This window comes from Exophiala aquamarina (genome assembly GCF_000709125.1).
Source record: "Exophiala aquamarina CBS 119918 chromosome Unknown aczIA-supercont1.1, whole genome shotgun sequence".
Taxonomy (NCBI): Eukaryota; Fungi; Ascomycota; class Eurotiomycetes; order Chaetothyriales; family Herpotrichiellaceae; genus Exophiala; species Exophiala aquamarina.
The window spans coordinates 3,990,476-4,006,948 of NW_013550587.1; the positions used below are offsets into that span (position 1 = coordinate 3,990,476).

The 16,473-nt window shown below is 49.8% G+C and overlaps 7 protein-coding genes across 7 annotated transcripts; 4 read left to right on the top strand and 3 right to left on the bottom strand.

The window, feature by feature from the left end:
• Window positions 1-1,922: 1,922 nt before the first annotated feature.
• Window positions 1,923-3,416, top strand: A1O9_01411 (uncharacterized protein; the record flags this gene model as incomplete). Its single annotated transcript, XM_013410569.1, has 1 exon — window positions 1,923-3,416. The coding sequence occupies one exon, from the start codon at window positions 1,923-1,925 to the stop codon at window positions 3,414-3,416; it is 1,494 nt and encodes a 497-aa protein (XP_013266023.1).
• A 128-nt stretch (window positions 3,417-3,544) lies between these two features.
• A1O9_01412 (uncharacterized protein) lies at window positions 3,545-3,974 on the bottom strand (the record flags this gene model as incomplete). The annotated part of the gene is made up of 2 exons (XM_013410570.1): window positions 3,545-3,825; window positions 3,878-3,974. 2 exons carry the CDS (start codon window positions 3,972-3,974, stop codon window positions 3,545-3,547), a joined length of 378 nt encoding a protein of 125 aa, XP_013266024.1.
• Window positions 3,975-5,640: 1,666 nt separating this feature from the next.
• On the bottom strand, window positions 5,641-6,105 carry A1O9_01413 (uncharacterized protein; the record flags this gene model as incomplete). Its single annotated transcript, XM_013410571.1, has 1 exon — window positions 5,641-6,105. A coding segment is annotated over one exon (291 nt), but the record flags the coding sequence as incomplete, so codon positions are not given.
• Window positions 6,106-8,142: 2,037 nt separating this feature from the next.
• On the bottom strand, window positions 8,143-9,858 carry A1O9_01414 (phosphomannomutase; the record flags this gene model as incomplete). Its single annotated transcript, XM_013410572.1, has 1 exon — window positions 8,143-9,858. The coding sequence occupies one exon, from the start codon at window positions 9,856-9,858 to the stop codon at window positions 8,143-8,145; it is 1,716 nt and encodes a 571-aa protein (XP_013266026.1).
• Window positions 9,859-11,097: 1,239 nt separating this feature from the next.
• On the top strand, window positions 11,098-12,184 carry A1O9_01415 (thiazole biosynthetic enzyme, mitochondrial; the record flags this gene model as incomplete). Its single annotated transcript, XM_013410573.1, has 3 exons — window positions 11,098-11,744; window positions 11,800-11,814; window positions 11,860-12,184. 3 exons carry the CDS (start codon window positions 11,098-11,100, stop codon window positions 12,182-12,184), a joined length of 987 nt encoding a protein of 328 aa, XP_013266027.1.
• A 401-nt stretch (window positions 12,185-12,585) lies between these two features.
• On the top strand, window positions 12,586-14,289 carry A1O9_01416 (uncharacterized protein; the record flags this gene model as incomplete). The annotated part of the gene is made up of 1 exon (XM_013410574.1): window positions 12,586-14,289. The coding sequence occupies one exon, from the start codon at window positions 12,586-12,588 to the stop codon at window positions 14,287-14,289; it is 1,704 nt and encodes a 567-aa protein (XP_013266028.1).
• A 1,315-nt stretch (window positions 14,290-15,604) lies between these two features.
• A1O9_01417 (uncharacterized protein) lies at window positions 15,605-16,244 on the top strand (the record flags this gene model as incomplete). The annotated part of the gene is made up of 2 exons (XM_013410575.1): window positions 15,605-16,030; window positions 16,095-16,244. The coding sequence occupies 2 exons, from the start codon at window positions 15,605-15,607 to the stop codon at window positions 16,242-16,244; spliced, it is 576 nt and encodes a 191-aa protein (XP_013266029.1).
• Window positions 16,245-16,473: the final 229 nt, after the last annotated feature.

A 16,473-nucleotide genomic window follows, 5' to 3' on the forward strand; every position in this document is an offset into this window, starting at 1 on the left:
TTATTCGCCCCCTTCTTTGACCCAACTCAGAAGTGCCGATTTTCAGGCAGTCTTGGCCGAAACATTAGAAGAGCAAAGTGGCAATTATAGGCGGGTGCCGGAAACAAGACCCCTGGCCCAGATAGAGGCCCGCTTTGAGTGTTGCTCAGGCTGAATGACATCATGGCCAATCACGTGAAGGGCTTGGTCAGGACGACTCCGGCTGAAGCAGCAACGGCTTAGGTGCAAAGATTGGAAATGGAAAGTACTCGTGTCGAGATTCCGATGTCGAAAACCCTGTTGTGGTGTGCAAGATGTGGCTTTGCGCAAGATGGCTTAGCTTTCTAAGCCTACCTACCGACTTTCAATGGTGGTCGCGACTACTAGCGAGTGACGAGTGGCGAGTGGTCACAATTGCCATAAAGCCACGTGCCGCCTAACGAGCCATTCTACGTTCTTGTTCCAAGAGAAGACAACAGACAGCGAGATTGATAAGCCTGACGTGTCCTGCCGACAGTCGGCTGATTGAACCAAGCTACGCCCAAGGAAGATGATGGCGCTCTTCTAGCGGTCCAGTCGCTGCCAACCGCTCCGAAGCGGCGACATTGGTCATTGGCTCGTAGCACCCAAATTCAGCTGTGCCAAAAGCGCTGTACATTCAGCTACGGTTCGAGGAAGTGCCAGGCATCTATTACTTGGCACGCTACAGACGTAGCAGCCTTCGCTGTCCTTTCTCTCTGTGTCTCCCTGTGTCTCTCAGACGACAGACCATTTACGAGTCTTCATCACACAGCGTTCCCAGGCAGCGACCGGATCTCTCTGAAATGAGCCCCCAAGCCACGCCTTCTGGGCACAGAAAGAGCTTTTTATTCTTTCAGTTTACTGACATATGCTAGTTAGCGAGCAATTAGGATCATATACATTTAACTAGAATATGACTAATTAAAGAGCACGTTCGCGCCGAGCCACCTTCTAACCAAACAGACGACTTTGTCTCGGGCAATAACATTAGTCTTCGTGAACAAAGAAAGACTAAAATGTTATCCCTACGTCGATATGCCGAGAAAGCAGTGGACAGCATCGCGCTATTTACCAAAGCCGCTTGGTCCCAGGACACACCAAAGACTCCGCAAATAGGTGAGGGCACCACCAGTGAGGTCAGCCGAGAGGAGACACCACAGGATGCTATGGACATAGGCGGAACTGGAAATTCTTTGAGCCTGCAGATTGCGTTGCCAGAAGAGCAAACCGAGACCCTTCAACTGCTAAGCATCGTGGAAAATTTGTGCGAATCATGCCAGTCTGTAATGGACAAACGACAGGAAGAAGGAGTTGGAGATCCGAATCGTTATATCCGCATCATGAGCAAATATCCGAATCAGCGGTATATACCCATCTCAATCGGCACTTATGACATGATCAAATCTCGACCACAGTGCGCACTCTGCTGCCTCGTGGTCGAATTTCTGCGCGGGGAACCCCAAACGACACACCGCTTTCTAGCTGTGAGCAGCAACGCTCTATCTCTCTTCAGGAACACATCGTATTGGCCGTGGAGAATTGAAATCGCTGTTTCGAATCGCCACCTAGGTGAATCGCTGGGGTTCCTTCATCCAACTTCCAACATCGGGGATAGTCCGCTGTGTCGCCAAAGAAGACCGGCGTCTATCCCAGAAACTCCCGCTCTTGTGGATAACATACTGGCCTTGCGTTCGGAAGGAGGGCAGCAGACGTCACCTGTCCTGATTCGGCGCTGGCTCCACTGCTGCGAAGTATCCCATGGCCGCTCCTGCAATCCACGAAAACCAGCCTCGTCTCGACTCCGGCCGGCGAAACTATTGTTGATCGATGTCCTTGATCGACGGCTTGTAGAAGCACCATCGGAGTCTAGATATTGTGCCCTCAGCTATGTCTGGGGCAAAACGCCAATGTTTCAGACTAAGATGGATAATCTCTCCAGCCTCCAGCTTTCTGGATCCCTTGGATCGCCTGATGTCATTCTGCCCAACGTTATTGAAGATGCAATGACGCTTGTAGGCGCGATAAGAGAGCGATATCTATGGGTCGACTCCCTATGTATCGTGCAGGATGATGCGGCACAGAAGCATCAGAGTATCATGCAGATGGATTTAATATACAGGGAAGCCGTCCTCACGATAGTGGCGGCGTCGGGGGAAGACGCGAATTCACCACTTCCAGGCGTTCGCCTTCACTCCCGACCTCCCCAAGTGGCCGCGGCGGTCAGTGGCGTTACTTGGGTTACTACGCCACCAATGCTTCAAGATCTGCTCCGACGATCGCATTATGAGTCACGGGGCTGGACTTTCCAGGAACGGCTTCTTTCAAGAAGATGTCTCTACTTTTCCAGCCAATGGGTCTACTTCGAGTGCCCGTCTACCATTAAAGCAGAGGCATGGTTGTCAGACGGTTTCCCGGTGGGTAGGGCCTACGAATTCCCCGAAGCAACGAGTCACAACCCTCTTGTTCATCTATTAAATGAAGAGAGCAGCCCTGCTAGTATGCGGACCTTCGAGACGTACTACTCATTGGTTGGGATGTACCAAGAGAGGAGTCTCTCGTATGCCACCGATATCCTCAACGCCTTCTCTGGCGTTATGACCTATTTCCAAGAGTTGACAGGAACGACGTTTGCGTGTGGACTTCCGGAATCCGGATTCGATCGTGCCCTGTTATGGGTACCAACTGGGGTAATCCAACGCCGGCGAGGAGAGACGTCATCCCCGAATAGCTCAGGTGAACTTTGTTGCCCAAGCTGGTCCTGGGCTGGCTGGATAGGGAAGGTCCAATGGCTCGACGTTGCGACCGAAGATCAACATTTTCCCGTCGGCAACAGGCCTACTCTTAGGTCGGAGGTGCGTTATTTCTACTTCGGCGCCCACGGAAAGTCACGAGCTGTCCGAAGAAGGGACATAATTTCGCCACCGTCTGAAAATGCAAGCAGCAGCAGCAGCACACACACGCCAAACATTGACCCCAAGTTGTATATCCTTCGCTTCATCGCGTCCACGATACGCGCCAAAGACTTTACTGCCATCGCTTTTATCAGATCTAAGCCATTCGTCCCTAAATTCGGCACGTCGCTCATCTACGACTCGAACAAACGGCAATGCGGCATCATGTACGAAAAGCAGCCCCCCCACTTTGAGGACAATGAATCCAGCATCTACGAGTTAGTGAAACTCTCCACGTCTCCGCCACGCGGTTTGAGCGACGACCATTGGGGTTACATCACACGAGTCAATCCTCGTCTTGAAGAAGTCTTTGATAGCTCGTATTTCCGGCCCGATCGTGGTGTTGTCAACGCCATGTTGGTCAAGAGTACGGGGGAATTTTCAGAGCGAGTCGCTCTCTGCCAGATGCATTCTGATGTTTTTACATCTGCTACCTGTACCATGAAGCGCATTAGTTTGATATAGAGCAATCACATGCGAAATAGAAACTATTCGCCGTGAACCCGGTCACCGTGTCGGAAAAGTACTCGTTTCATTCCCTCATACTCTGCCTTGAGCCGGCTGAGTCGTAAATATCATGAAGAATTCAGTGACTACATCGGACACACATTAGAACGTACTATTGCCAAGGGACAATAAGATCGATGCTCACAATCGATCCTACCATCGCTATCAAGATCAGCCTCCTCAATCATCAAATCGATCTCGCCGTCAATCTCAGATCCGCCTCCCAAAAAGTTGCGGACTTCCTTAGCAGAAAGGAAGCCGTCTCCATCTTTATCAGCAATTCTGAAGACTTTTGCCATCTCCTCATCATTTGCGAAGTCGATCTCGAGAGATGAAGTACCCTCTGCTGTTATGGCCGCGAGAAATCCTACGAAAGAGTCAGCGAAGAAGAAAGGGTGCGTGAGTTGCGCGTCACAGACTTTGGAAGTCGATGTTACCATTCTTGTCCGTCGTGACGTCCTTTAACGCGTGCGTGAGATCATCTTCGGAAAATAAGCGTCCCCAGGCTCGTTTCATGTCGGCTTTGGTGATTACTCCTGGACGTGCTGCGTTAGCTTTATCTTCTCCAGCGGCGACTAGCTTCTCTTCTGGCTCGTGGTGAAGAAAGTAACTCGGCAAATTTTTGTAAATCCGTAAGGAGAAGGACAATCGAAGTCGTCAAAAGCTCGAACCACGATTGACTCACCATCGCCATCCGTGTCCTAAACATGACCATTCATCGCTGGAATTAGCCTCCAAGCACAGGTGACAAGAGCGGCAATGCTGTCTCGAGCACCTACGATTTCTGAGAAAAGTTCTCTAAGCTCCGATAGCTTCTCATCAGAAAGTTTGTCCGCCTAAATCCAGGCAAGTATTAGCAAGGTGCACGAGCCGCATCACGAAAGTGCTTGACGTTCAGGACATAAAGGGAGGGAGAACGGTAGGATCTGGCAGGGATCCAGCGCACCATCTCGAGTCAAGCGGCTTCACGGAAATAACAGTTTGAATTCAAGAATTTGGAGAGAATTGCTCTTGCATGATAATAGCAAAGGTGGCTCTCATAATGAGGAGGAGCGAGGAAAGCTGTACGGTGTATCTTGGCTACTAAAGGCACTGCTAAGCTGACGCGGTGCCAGTGCTCAATCACGCCCAGAAATTAGTGGGAAGATAGACGGGGTGAGGGTATAAGTGATTGATCTCGGGGCTTGTTCCAGGCCGAGCACGACAAATCGCATTCGCGAACGGCAGTCGCCGTCCCCGATTGGCGCCCGCCAATACCGAATTTACCGCGTTCTGTATTGGACTGAAGGACGGAGCAGCGAAGAGAAGATTTATTTTGTATGGGCTGCAACGAGACTAGGGCGTAATAAATTGTGTGTGTGTGTGTGTGTTGGACGGACGCCGCTCTCACACGCCAGTTGGCGCCAAGTCACTTAAATAGGTGATTGACCTCACTTGATATCATCAATCTTGACTGGCTTGCCATAGCAAGACCTGTACAATTTGTATGGGATTTATATACAAAAGTGTAGGTTACTTACTACACTGACGCAGCAAAACAGCCTTCAAAGTGAAAAACCAAGTGAATCCAAGGTAAGCTAGGTTTGGCGCTTCCTCATGATATCCTGGTGCATCTACTCGCGCAACAACACTTGCCCACCACCACCACCACCACCACCACCACTACCAATGCCACTTGCCTTTGAGACTTGCTTTATCACAGTCTGTCCCAGGGAGACCTTCCTAGGCGCTTTAATCGATGCTAGCAAGGCCAGGAATGATCGGATCAATGGTTTTTGCTAACAAAAATTAAGTGTGAATCGCACTAACTTGAACGGTCTCGACCCCGCGCCCATGCCCTGGCATTGACGAGAACCACAAGAATATCACACAGGCGCCATCAAATCAATTACGCCAGGACACTGCTAGGGCGCCGTGGCTGTTGAAAGAGATGGAAACAGGCAAGGGATGTACCTCCTGTCATACAAATTGCTAGCAACTTGGCTGACAATTGTACGAGGATGGCTGCGTGCCTTACGCAACAACATCAACAGGAACAACAGCAACAGCAACAGCAGGGATATCTCACAGGCGCGATTTATCCAATTGCGCCAGGACACTGCCGCGGGCTGCCGTTGAAAGACATGGAAACACGTAAGTAATGTACCTCCTTTCATACAAATTACTAGTAATTTGGCTGACCATCCGTGCAACGGGTTCTGTCAGTGGTCTGATTCAGACTGTTTCAATTTTCGATCTGCCACCGAGCGACGTGCTTCAAGGCGAGATAGTGCGTTCTTATAGATTCCCACCACCTCCTCATGCTCTCTATCCATTTCCTTTGTCCTGGCCTGAAGCTCCAGGAATTACGCCGTGGTTATTCCATTTTCGTTCGAATCCAGTTCGTGGATCGCCATGTCCCTCGGATTGCCTGCAGTGTCAGTTGTCTAATCATGCACGGCGGCACCTGTTTCCAGAGCACGGATCTTTCATGAGCCTGACCCAGGTTGCGTAGCAAGAACGAGTTCTGCTCCGCAAGATTCCTGTTCCGCCCTTCAGGCTCTTCGGCCCTGCCATGAGCCGCCTCGGTTAGCTCTTCGGCCGCGTTGAGCTCTCTGTATAGAGTAGCGCCGTTCACAGTGAGTTCATCGTTCTTGGATCTGTATGCTACCACGGTGATGTTCCTGGTTGCTGGTGGGCCTTTGGGTGATAGAGATACTGATTTGGGAACGAAAGTCTTGTTCAATTGCTTGCCGGTGGGAGTGCGCTTCGAGCTGTAATGCTTCATTGCAGCTGGGATCCGGAAAATGTACGAGGGAGTCGGAAGAGGCTTGCTACGTGGTTTCTACTCGGCTAAACCGATGGCATCCAACGCCAGGATTGGGTATGTAAGAATGTAAGACGCGTCACCACGCAGACAGAAGGATCGAAAGCTTCCAGGCAGCAGGCCTGGCAGAAACGAATGAGGGGTACGGAGTACAGCTGGGCAATTGTAGTCGGGGACCCGAGGGGGACCCCTGAGCCCGAATTGGCATCTGCGGATCGGCATCAGGGCAGCGCTCCCCCGTGCTCGGCCGGGCGCCCTCGATGCTCCGTCACGTGCCCGATTAAAGCGGCCTCGCTCCCTTTCCTGAACGAAAATGGTCATGGACGAAGCACAGTTCGGGGCATATATAATGTATACATATATATATATATATAGTCTTGGTGCTTAGGTATGTATATATATATGCTCACAACCCATAAATCCCTCTTGTGCTTACTATCTGTACTTAGTACTAGTATGTAAACACCTCCTAAGACGCCACATTATAGTATGCTATACTACAGTACGTATGTACATCTGTATTTTGCCAAAGCCCGGGTGGCCCAGCAAGCCCTGGGCTGCCGTGGGCTCGCAGAGCTGGACTGCAACAGATGCTTATCATGAGGCTGCAGGGCAACCCTTAAGTGCTGTGGGCTCCCTGGGCTCATACCTAAGTGCTACGGGCGCACACACTAACTTTTCTATTTATAGACCTTTTGCATTTTATAATTATATAGACTATTCTTGATTGATAGATTAATTGATTCCTACACCTTAAGAGCCTCTTCTTAGTAGGCTTATGTCAGGGAGTCTATGTAGTTCTAGGCATGATGGAAAACCCTCTGGGGGAGAAAAACCAATGCCTCTTCAACATGTAATCTTTATACTTTGTCTTCATAGTACTAGGCGAGATGTTATAGTGCTTCGTATCTCCTTATTCCTTGTGGTCGCTGAAATCTAGCTAGTATTCTACTCTTCTTCCTCTTCCGTTACCCCCCAGTAGATATTCGTAATAGAGCGGTACTTATCCCAAGGGCTAAAAGACTTGTACTTCTATTCTCGAGCTACTAGGCGGTGCCGATAGGGATTCCATAACTTGGTCACTCCTTATTAAGACTCCCATCGCGGAGCATAGACTACTCTTAACAGTACTAAATAGCAAACTTAGTATTAATACTAGTAAATCCCCGGAGTCCCTCTGAGTCTGCAAGCTTGGTAACGCTGACGTTGAAGTCTATTAAACCAAGCGTTCTTAAGGGTGTTGGTGTCCGCTTCTATTGCGGTCGCCATGTGAACGACGTGGGGGTCTGGATCATGATTTATCCTAGGGATCGGATGTGCAAGTTTTGATTTTACAATTGAGCTAGCCTGTTGTAGTCTTTGTCGTGATCCGCTTAGTACTAATATATAGTAGTACTTAAGTAGTACGTAGTAGGTACTGGGCACCAGCACTATATATACTACTATATATATATACATATAATAATATATACTTTACTATATACATACTAGTAAGTACTCTACTTAAAGTTCTATAATGTATGCAGTAATTAATGTGTTTTATGGTCGGGCATAAACTGGAGGTAGGGTTCAGGGCGCCGAACCTTCCCACCAAAATTTCCCTTGCTACAATGACTGAGTACTAGTATGTAGTTCTAATTGGTTTCTCCCACTGATTACAACTGTATACAGTTCAAGGGCTCCCTAGGGAAGTAGGTACTAAGTTACTTGCTACACACAGTAGTATTGCCAGTCCGTTGTGCCATTCCTCCCACCGCTCAACGCCAATGCAAGCAGCGATGCTTGATAGTATGTAGTATGTTACATAGTACTAAGTAACTCATGGACTTATCATGGCACTGGTCAGATCACGAACAATCAAAGTGGTGAAGGGTCGTCTCATCTGACCAAACCCTCGAGACGTCGGAGCAAACCATTGGGGTCTCTGACGCCTTCGATCACGATGGCATCTGCTCGCTCTGGTGTGTCGGCGACAGAGTAGATGCGGAGCTCATCGGCGTTTCCAGAAGGACGAAAGTGCGCAACATCTCCATTCGAGAAGATGATGCGGACGCCATCTGTGTAGTTGATTCGAGCAATCGGAGTGAATCCTGCTTCGTGGGAGAAAACTGTTTGAAGGCCTTGGCGAATCTGTCCCAGCTTCTCGATCTGCACCTTGTCAACGTCGAGCAAAGCGTGGTCAGAGCCATGACAAGTAACCTCGTTAGCATGGTATGATATCTCTTGGATATTGGAACCCGTAGGTGAAAATTTCTCAATAATCTTCAAGCTGGTTGAACGAGGAAATTTCCGGATCAACCCAGCCCGGCTGGATCGAGCAGGGAGTGACGAGAAGAGCTCTGGTAGTGTGATTTGATGACTGCGTGCTGCAAATAACGCGGCTAGGAGAGGAAGAATAGCATCTCGTGTTGGCAATGCAATAAGTGTGTTGCCGTGACGTGTGATATCAGAGCCGGTGAGGAACCCTCCATTGGCTTCCCATCCGCAAACACGTTGACGTCCCTTGGACAGCACATTCTGCATGCCTGCAATCACGTAGGGGCTGCCAATTTTGGTCTTCGGTTCAGTGACACTGGCTAGGGGTCCACGATCAATGGCATCATTGGTGCTAATGGGGACGATGACGGAATCTGCTTTGAGGAAGTCTGCCACGATCATACCTAGGATGTCACCGCCAAAGAAACGAAGTTTGTCTCCTTCTGGTGCAAGAAGCAGGGGTCGATCGCTGTCTCCATCGGTGGAGACGATGGCGTCAAAGCGTTCACCTGTTGCATCGCAGAGCTTTTGGATGGTGTCAAGTTGGGCTTGATCAATGGCTTCCGTGTCGATCGGGACAAAAGTGTCGCTTCGTCCAGCAGGGGTGACGGCCGCACCCAGCCGTTCGAGTATCTCAACCAACAGATCCCGACCAACAGCAGAGTGTTGATATGCAAGCACTTTCATACCTTGTAGCGTTTCTCCCTTGAAAAAGTCGATGTAGCGCTGCAAGTACGTTGCCCTGCCTTCTGGTTGTGCTGGCAGTAGTGCTGATTGCCCGCTTCGTAACATACCCTGATCGTCAAAGATAGATTTGGCGAAGGGTTCCGAAAGCAGTTTTTCACGAGTGATTGCAACGGCTTCATTGATGGGATTTTCGGCAGTTTTCATGAGCTCTCCTTTGGATGTGTTAAGCTTGTACCCATTACGGTCGAATGGAATGTGACTGCCAGTGACCATGATGCTGCCCTTGCCCTTCTGAAGAGCGAAGAACGTGAGCGCTGGAGTGGGAATTGCGCCTAGATTAATGGGACGCATCCCTCCATCCTTGACGGCCTTTTCCACAGCTTGAGAGAGGCCGCCGCGATTGTTCTCTACGTAAGCAGTCGAGCTGGGGCGAAGGTCGTGCGCATAGTAGAAGTCATCACCAATTTCAATGCCACCTTCAGCCCTTGGGATGGATTGGAGATAGTGGATTTCAGAGAGGACATTGGTGTAGATTTCGAGCTGGGTCAAATGGATAACCTCGCCTCTGCGGCCGCTGGTACCAAACTTGAGAGGTTCAGGTTTGTATGTAAGGTGAGAGCGAAGTGTTTCCGGAGGGGTTGCATTCGCCATGTTGGTCGCGTGAGACAATTGAGCCTCGAGTCAAATCAATATTGGTACGGGAACCTCGTGGGCAGACTGCTGGGCCACTGGTCAATCTCACAATACAGGCAGTCTTGATCCTTGCTTGCCCTGGTGTCGTTCAGAGGTCAAAGCCTTGACAGTGAAGCATCCCGGGCTTTGGAATACGTGTCAAGTTGGAAACTAAGAAATACACGTGCTGGGTGGCAGATTTGAGGCTTGGCTGCTATTGGCCGCTGGGAGGTTAGCTTTCACGCTAGCCTTGTTAGATCGCAAGACGTTCGTTGGCTTGGCCTAATTTCGACAGAGGCAGAGACAGAGACAGATACATATGTACGAAAAGGAGTAACTCCTTGGGATGTTGAGAGTTGTAAGTTACGTCGTACATATCATCCGACCACCAATAATATACAATCTTCGATGCTTAAAGGGTGCCGACAGGGCAAGCCACCGAATGACAAAGCAGTTGCAGGGTCGCTGCTCAACGAATCCAAAGCACTCCTCGTTGTCCTTATGTCCAGACCGCAAAGGTTGATTCAGGGTCTTCGCGGACCCGAGGTCAATCATTCGTCCTGCCATTGCCTCGATGGAAGTGGAAACCTGTGCTATTTGTGAGTGGCTAGGATGATATTGTGTACAATAGGAGTCTCCACAGCCAGGAATCACCTGCCCCTCCATCTTGGTCAACAATTACCCCTCCACCCCTCCATAGCTTCCGTGAATATCCAGTTATAAGATTGCAGAGCTTCGCTGCTCCCTGTCTTTCTCTCCTCAACATTTCTCCGGTCGAAGGTGTTGGTTCTCTGCCACCGACTTTTCAACTCGAAATTCTCCACCTTACAGAGTATATAATGTCCACGTGGCCGTGTATGGTTGGACTGACGTATGGCAGATTGACTAAATATTCTATCCAAGTATAACTCACTTGAGAGATGGAGGACAACATGTCATCTTGTCGCCTGGTTGGGAGATATCATGGTCAAGGTACCTTTAGATCAATCAGACATTCAAATGTAAATGTCTGTGCATGAACCGGTGTTCGCATCTTCCTGCCAGCCTGGCCATCCAACCAATGCCCTTGGGATTGGAGATGGTTGCCTGGACTGTGGAAATGCGTTCTGAGATCATACGGTCGAACTTGACTCTGGATAATACCAGCGGAAGGATCATGCCTTCAATCTTCCCCTAACCTCAGCAGCATCAGCCTAACAAAGTCCCAGGACCTTGAACATGTCTCCCCCAATTGCCACCTTCAATGAATTTGATGGCTACACCAGAACCAAAGACCTAAAGGGCGCCTTGTTAGCCAAAAATGCTACTCTCAATGGTCGAGACAACCATACCAAGCTCCTTGATGACTTTGGTGGAAAATGGGACTCGTTCAAATTTGCTCCCATTCGAGAGTCGCAGGTCTCTCGCGCGATGACCAAGCGCTATTTCGGCGACCTCGACAACTACGCGGAATCAGACGTTGTCATCGTCGGTGCAGGCTCTTGCGGCCTTTCCGCCGCCTACACTCTTGGTTCAGCACGACCAGATCTCAAGATTGCAATCATCGAAGCTTCCGTCTCACCCGGTGGTGGATGCTGGCTCGGTGGTCAACTTTTCTCCGCCATGGTACTGCGAAAACCTGCAGAGGAATTTTTGAATGACATTGGCGTTCCCTATGAGGATGAGGGCAACTATGTTGTCGTCAAGCATGCTGCCTTGTTCATGAGCACCCTCATGAGCAAAGTCCTTGCTCTTCCAAATGTCAAGCTTTTCAATGCCACCTGCGTGGAGGATTTGATCACTCGTCCCACAGCAGATGGAGGTATCCGCGTAGTTGGAGTTGTCACGAACTGGACTCTCGTGACCCTACACCATGACAACCACAGGTGAGTTGCCTAGACAATACAATGAGGACTACCTTCATACTAACTTTGGTATTAGTTGCATGGATCCCAAGTAAGCTGGTTGCCGTTTCAATACTTTGCCAGCTGACATTTCCAGTACCATTAACGCACCACTTGTCATTTCTACAACTGGCCATGATGGACCATTTGGTGCATTCTGCGCTAAACGTCTCGTGAGCATGAACGCCATCGAGAAATTGGGTGGTATGCGTGCACTCGACATGAACAGCGCAGAAGATGCGATCGTCAAAGGTACCCGCGAGGTCTCTCCCGGGATCATTATCGGCGGAATGGAGCTGTCGGAATATGATGGAGCCAATCGTATGGGTCCGACTTTTGGTGCCATGGTCTTGAGTGGTGTCAAGGCAGCAGAGGAAGCTCTCAAGGTCTACGACACTAGAAAGGCTGAATGTGCCGAATAGGCACAATAAGCTAGAAGTATGACCGAGCCATCAGTGTGCAGCGAAGCAGATCAAAGACGCGTCGGACGCACGCGGTAGTCACTCATTAGAGCTGCAATGATATTCAAGTTGACCAGGTCAAGATTGTTCGATGGATTGATTATTCGTAAGGCCTTACACCGGTAAAAGTATCTGCCGGATGTAGCTTTCTGGCGATACACGATATTCACTGGAATGACATTTGTCATCCGTCAGGTATCTTCCAACATAGTCATCGATTTTCATTTCCATCCGCAATCTTCCTTCACTTTTGCAGGTTAATATATTCAAATCTATGGCAACTTTGCAGGCTCTGGTTTGAATTCGACTATATAAAATTATCATTGGTACAATTCAGAGGCCTCAACGCAAGAACAGCGAGTATGCCTCTCGGTGCGGGCACCTCCGAAAGAACACCCCTTATTTCATCTCCATCAAATGTCGAGGTCCAGGGAGAGCAACAGCATAGATCCCTTACAAAACCCGAGGTCGAGCTGTCGAAGCTTCGAGGGATACTTATCTGCGTTTCAATCTGGGTTCTTATCTTTGGCATCACGGGAAACGTTTCTTTGATCACCACCATTCAATCTCCTATCGCCATTGACCTCGACGCCTTCACCGAAGTAAGCTGGTTCTCGTCGATATATCTGATTGCCATTACAAGCATCACACCTATCGCTGGTCGACTATCAACCATCTTCACAGAAAGGGTCTACTTGCTTGCTTCCATCATCATTCATGTCTCCGGCTTGTTGATTACATCTCAAGCTAGATCTCTCAGTACATTCCTTGTGGGCCGAGCGGTGGGCGGCATTGGAAGTGCTGCCGTCACCCCAGTTGCCTTCATTCTCGTGACGGAGCTTACAAGTCAACGGAGGAGAGGCCTCCTCTTCGGATGCATTAACACTGGGTACACCACCGGTGTTGCATGCGGTGCCATCATTGCAGGCGCGCTGGAACCGCGTATTGGATGGAGAGCTGTCTTTTGGGCCCAGATCCCATTCACGCTCACCGCGGCCGTCGTTGCATTCTTTGCTATTCCTCAGCACAATGAAACGGTCAAGGCTGCCACACAGCGAGACACATTGTTCGAGAAGCTCTCACAGATCGACTACTTTGGCGTCATCACCCTCATCGCCTCCGTTGTGCTGTTGTTGTACAGTCTGTCATCTCCCAAGATCCAAGTCTTACCGATCATTCTTTCTTTGGGATCCCTGATGCTCTTTATCTTTGTCGAAGCCACCTGGGCCTTACATCCAATTGTCCCGATCTCGGTGCTCAAATCCCGCGGCAACATGCTGACCAGCTTTGCAACCCTTGGAATCATGACAGCCCGCTGGTCAATTCTTTTCTACGCACCTACATATGTGCTCACTCTGAGGGGCTGGCCCCAGGAGAAAGCCGGGCTCACACTGATCCCGACAAATCTGGGATTTGGCCTGGGCGGACTACTGGCGGGATGGCTTCACATCCGGCGCTCAGGTTCCTTCTACATCTCGGCGTTGGTCTGCTTTGCATTGTTCGTCTTGTCTATGTTCTCTGTATCTTGGGTGTCGACACCGACTTCGAATATGTGGTTATATATGTGGTTTATATTCGCTAATGGATTTATCGCCGGATGCCTATTGAATTACTCACTCGCTCACGTGCTACATTTGACGCTGCCTTCCACGCATGTCATTGTTATCCCGCTTAACGCCATGTTTCGAAGCCTCTCTGGCTCTTTCGGTGCCGCTATTTCTGGTGGGTTTTTCCTCCGAACGCTTCAGCATGCGTTGAAGCTTGAGTTCAAGGAACATGGGCTCTCGGGCAAAGGCCCACTCATCCGACAACTGATCGGCAACCCGAGGCTCGTGCAGAGCCTGGAAGGAATTGACAAAGAGGTTGCACTGCTTGGATACGAGACTGCCTTTCGGACAATGTTTATGGCTGGAGCATGTTTAACGATTATTGTGCTCTTGGTGCAGGCGGGTACGGGTTGGGCTGCCCCTGAAGTCGTCAAGGATGAGGAGGGCAATCCTGGGACGCGAAGAGCTCTGGGATCTGGTGGGCAGGAGATCCTCTCACCTGTCGTGTCACGAGAGTAAACTATAAAAGATACTCCTGGCACGAGCTTTCAAAACCTGTCACGTTGTCAGACTTTTCGCAAAATCTGTGCTTCAAACGGAAAGCTACGTCGAGTATATGATCCCTACGGATCTGGCAAACCATTCTTTTGCTGTGCGTACGATTACTCGAACGAAAAAGACTCTGAATACCAGCAGATACTCAATCACCTTACCGTTTGTGAGGACGATCTCCCTGGTGGGAGCTGGTGGTGCCTAGCTTGTCCTGTACCGGCATATAAACAAGCCGGCGGTGGAGGAGTCAAATCCGCCAATTAATCTCGACACGAGAGACAGTGTTGACCTTCTCACCACGAAAGACAATGAAAGCCTCACTCGAAGTAATCGACAGTAAGCACAGCGGAGGTTGTTCGGTTGTCGCCGGGATAGGATCATTGCAGCTCCGTGAAGTCTCGTTCGCTCTCTGAAAGAGCCCGTTGATCATTATGGTAATGGGCTCCTCTCGCCAACACTTCGACTGTGGCCGTCTGTGGAAAGCTTGCACATTTAGCAGTAAAGCTCGATGAGATGTTACAGGCGAGCATACTGCTGGGCTCTTTTTGGCGATCCTGACTTTCCATGTACTTAGAGAAGACTTGATCTTACAATCCTGTATCAGTGGAACATATGACATTTGCCTCGTCCCAAATATTGGTTACCTAACAAGTAGCTACGTTGCAATAATCCTCCGTAGTTTCTTACAAGGAAGGTCAGCCGAGCTCGGGCCGAAAGTCTGGGCGCTTGGCGGGGTACCTGATCGCCCGCGCCATGCTGCGAGCCTGCAACTACTTTGAAGCTACTTTGCAACCACCCGCTCGCCGCTCCTGTTGAGCCCTGGACTGTACGAAACCCCCCACCATTTCTTCCTACTCGTAAACCCTCCCGCCTTCTCGCGGAAAACGTGGTGGGAAACCAAACGCCCCGTTCTCCAATTGAGCCTGTTTACCCTCCTTAGTACCACTCAACCTCCGCTTGTGTGCGAATGGTCACAATGATCGATAAAGGGCTTCATGTTTTTCTTCCGTTCAATATGCCACGTGGCATCATTAGTATTTGTTTTCGTTTAAATCCCCAAGGGAAGCCCTGGTAGCATTTTGAGCTGAATCTGATTTCGTTTTCTCTCCCTCGTTCCGCTGTGTCTCCAAGGGTGACACGAGCTCGTCCTTGGCCCATACTTGCGCCTGCGCCGCGTGACAAACCAAACGACCAAAGAACGTACATTATATCTTGGTTCTACAGGACTTTCTTTCATACATCACATCGGTGTCAGAGAGGTATACAGATCAGAACAACCAAAATGTCCTCACAGCTCCTCACTGTCGTCATGCAGGCTGGGGTCCTGTCGGGGTTGTCCAACATACTGGCGCAGGGCCTGACAGCCTACCGTTCGAATGCATATTCCTCATTTGATTACGTTGGATTCACGCAGATGGTTATCCTGGCGATCCTTCAGACACCTCCGAACTACAAGTGGCAGATGGCCCTGGAAGAGAACTTCCCCAGCTCAGGGAAAAAGCCAGTTGACGCCGCGGCGTCTAAAAAGAAGGACGACGATGAGAAGAAGAAGGGAGAGGAGAAAGAGGAGCTCTCAATTACCAATACCATGGTCAAGATCATGCTAGACCAGACGGTCGGCGCATCGCTGAATACTATTTTCTTCATCATCATGCTCAACTTATTGAGGGGCGCTGGTTGGAGTGCGGCCGTCACAGCGGTCCAGAGGGTGAGTTGTGTCATCACTATGACTGCAAGTGTCGTCTCACTGAGCCTTTCCACTGACTTTGCAGGACTTCTACACGATGCTCCTCGCGGGCTACAAGTTCTGGCCTTTCATAACGCTCCTGAACTTCGTTGTGATCCCTGTCGAACAGCGCATGCTGGTGGGAAATCTGGCTGGTTTGGCTTGGGGTGTTTTGGTTAACCTCATGGGTGTATGAGAAATAATTGTCATGGGGACCAGACAGGATCAGAAACAAAACCGGCGCCAAAAGATCAATGGTTTGGAATAAGCCAATGACTTTCGATGGCTTCACAGATGGCATCAGAGTCGGCCTCGGCAGCGGAAAGACCATCACATTTTGAGCGGAGCATTGCAAGACAAGACACACTTCCGAACTTGTGAGCGGCGTCATGGCAAGCCTGGCCAGAAACGGGCATGGATAGAAT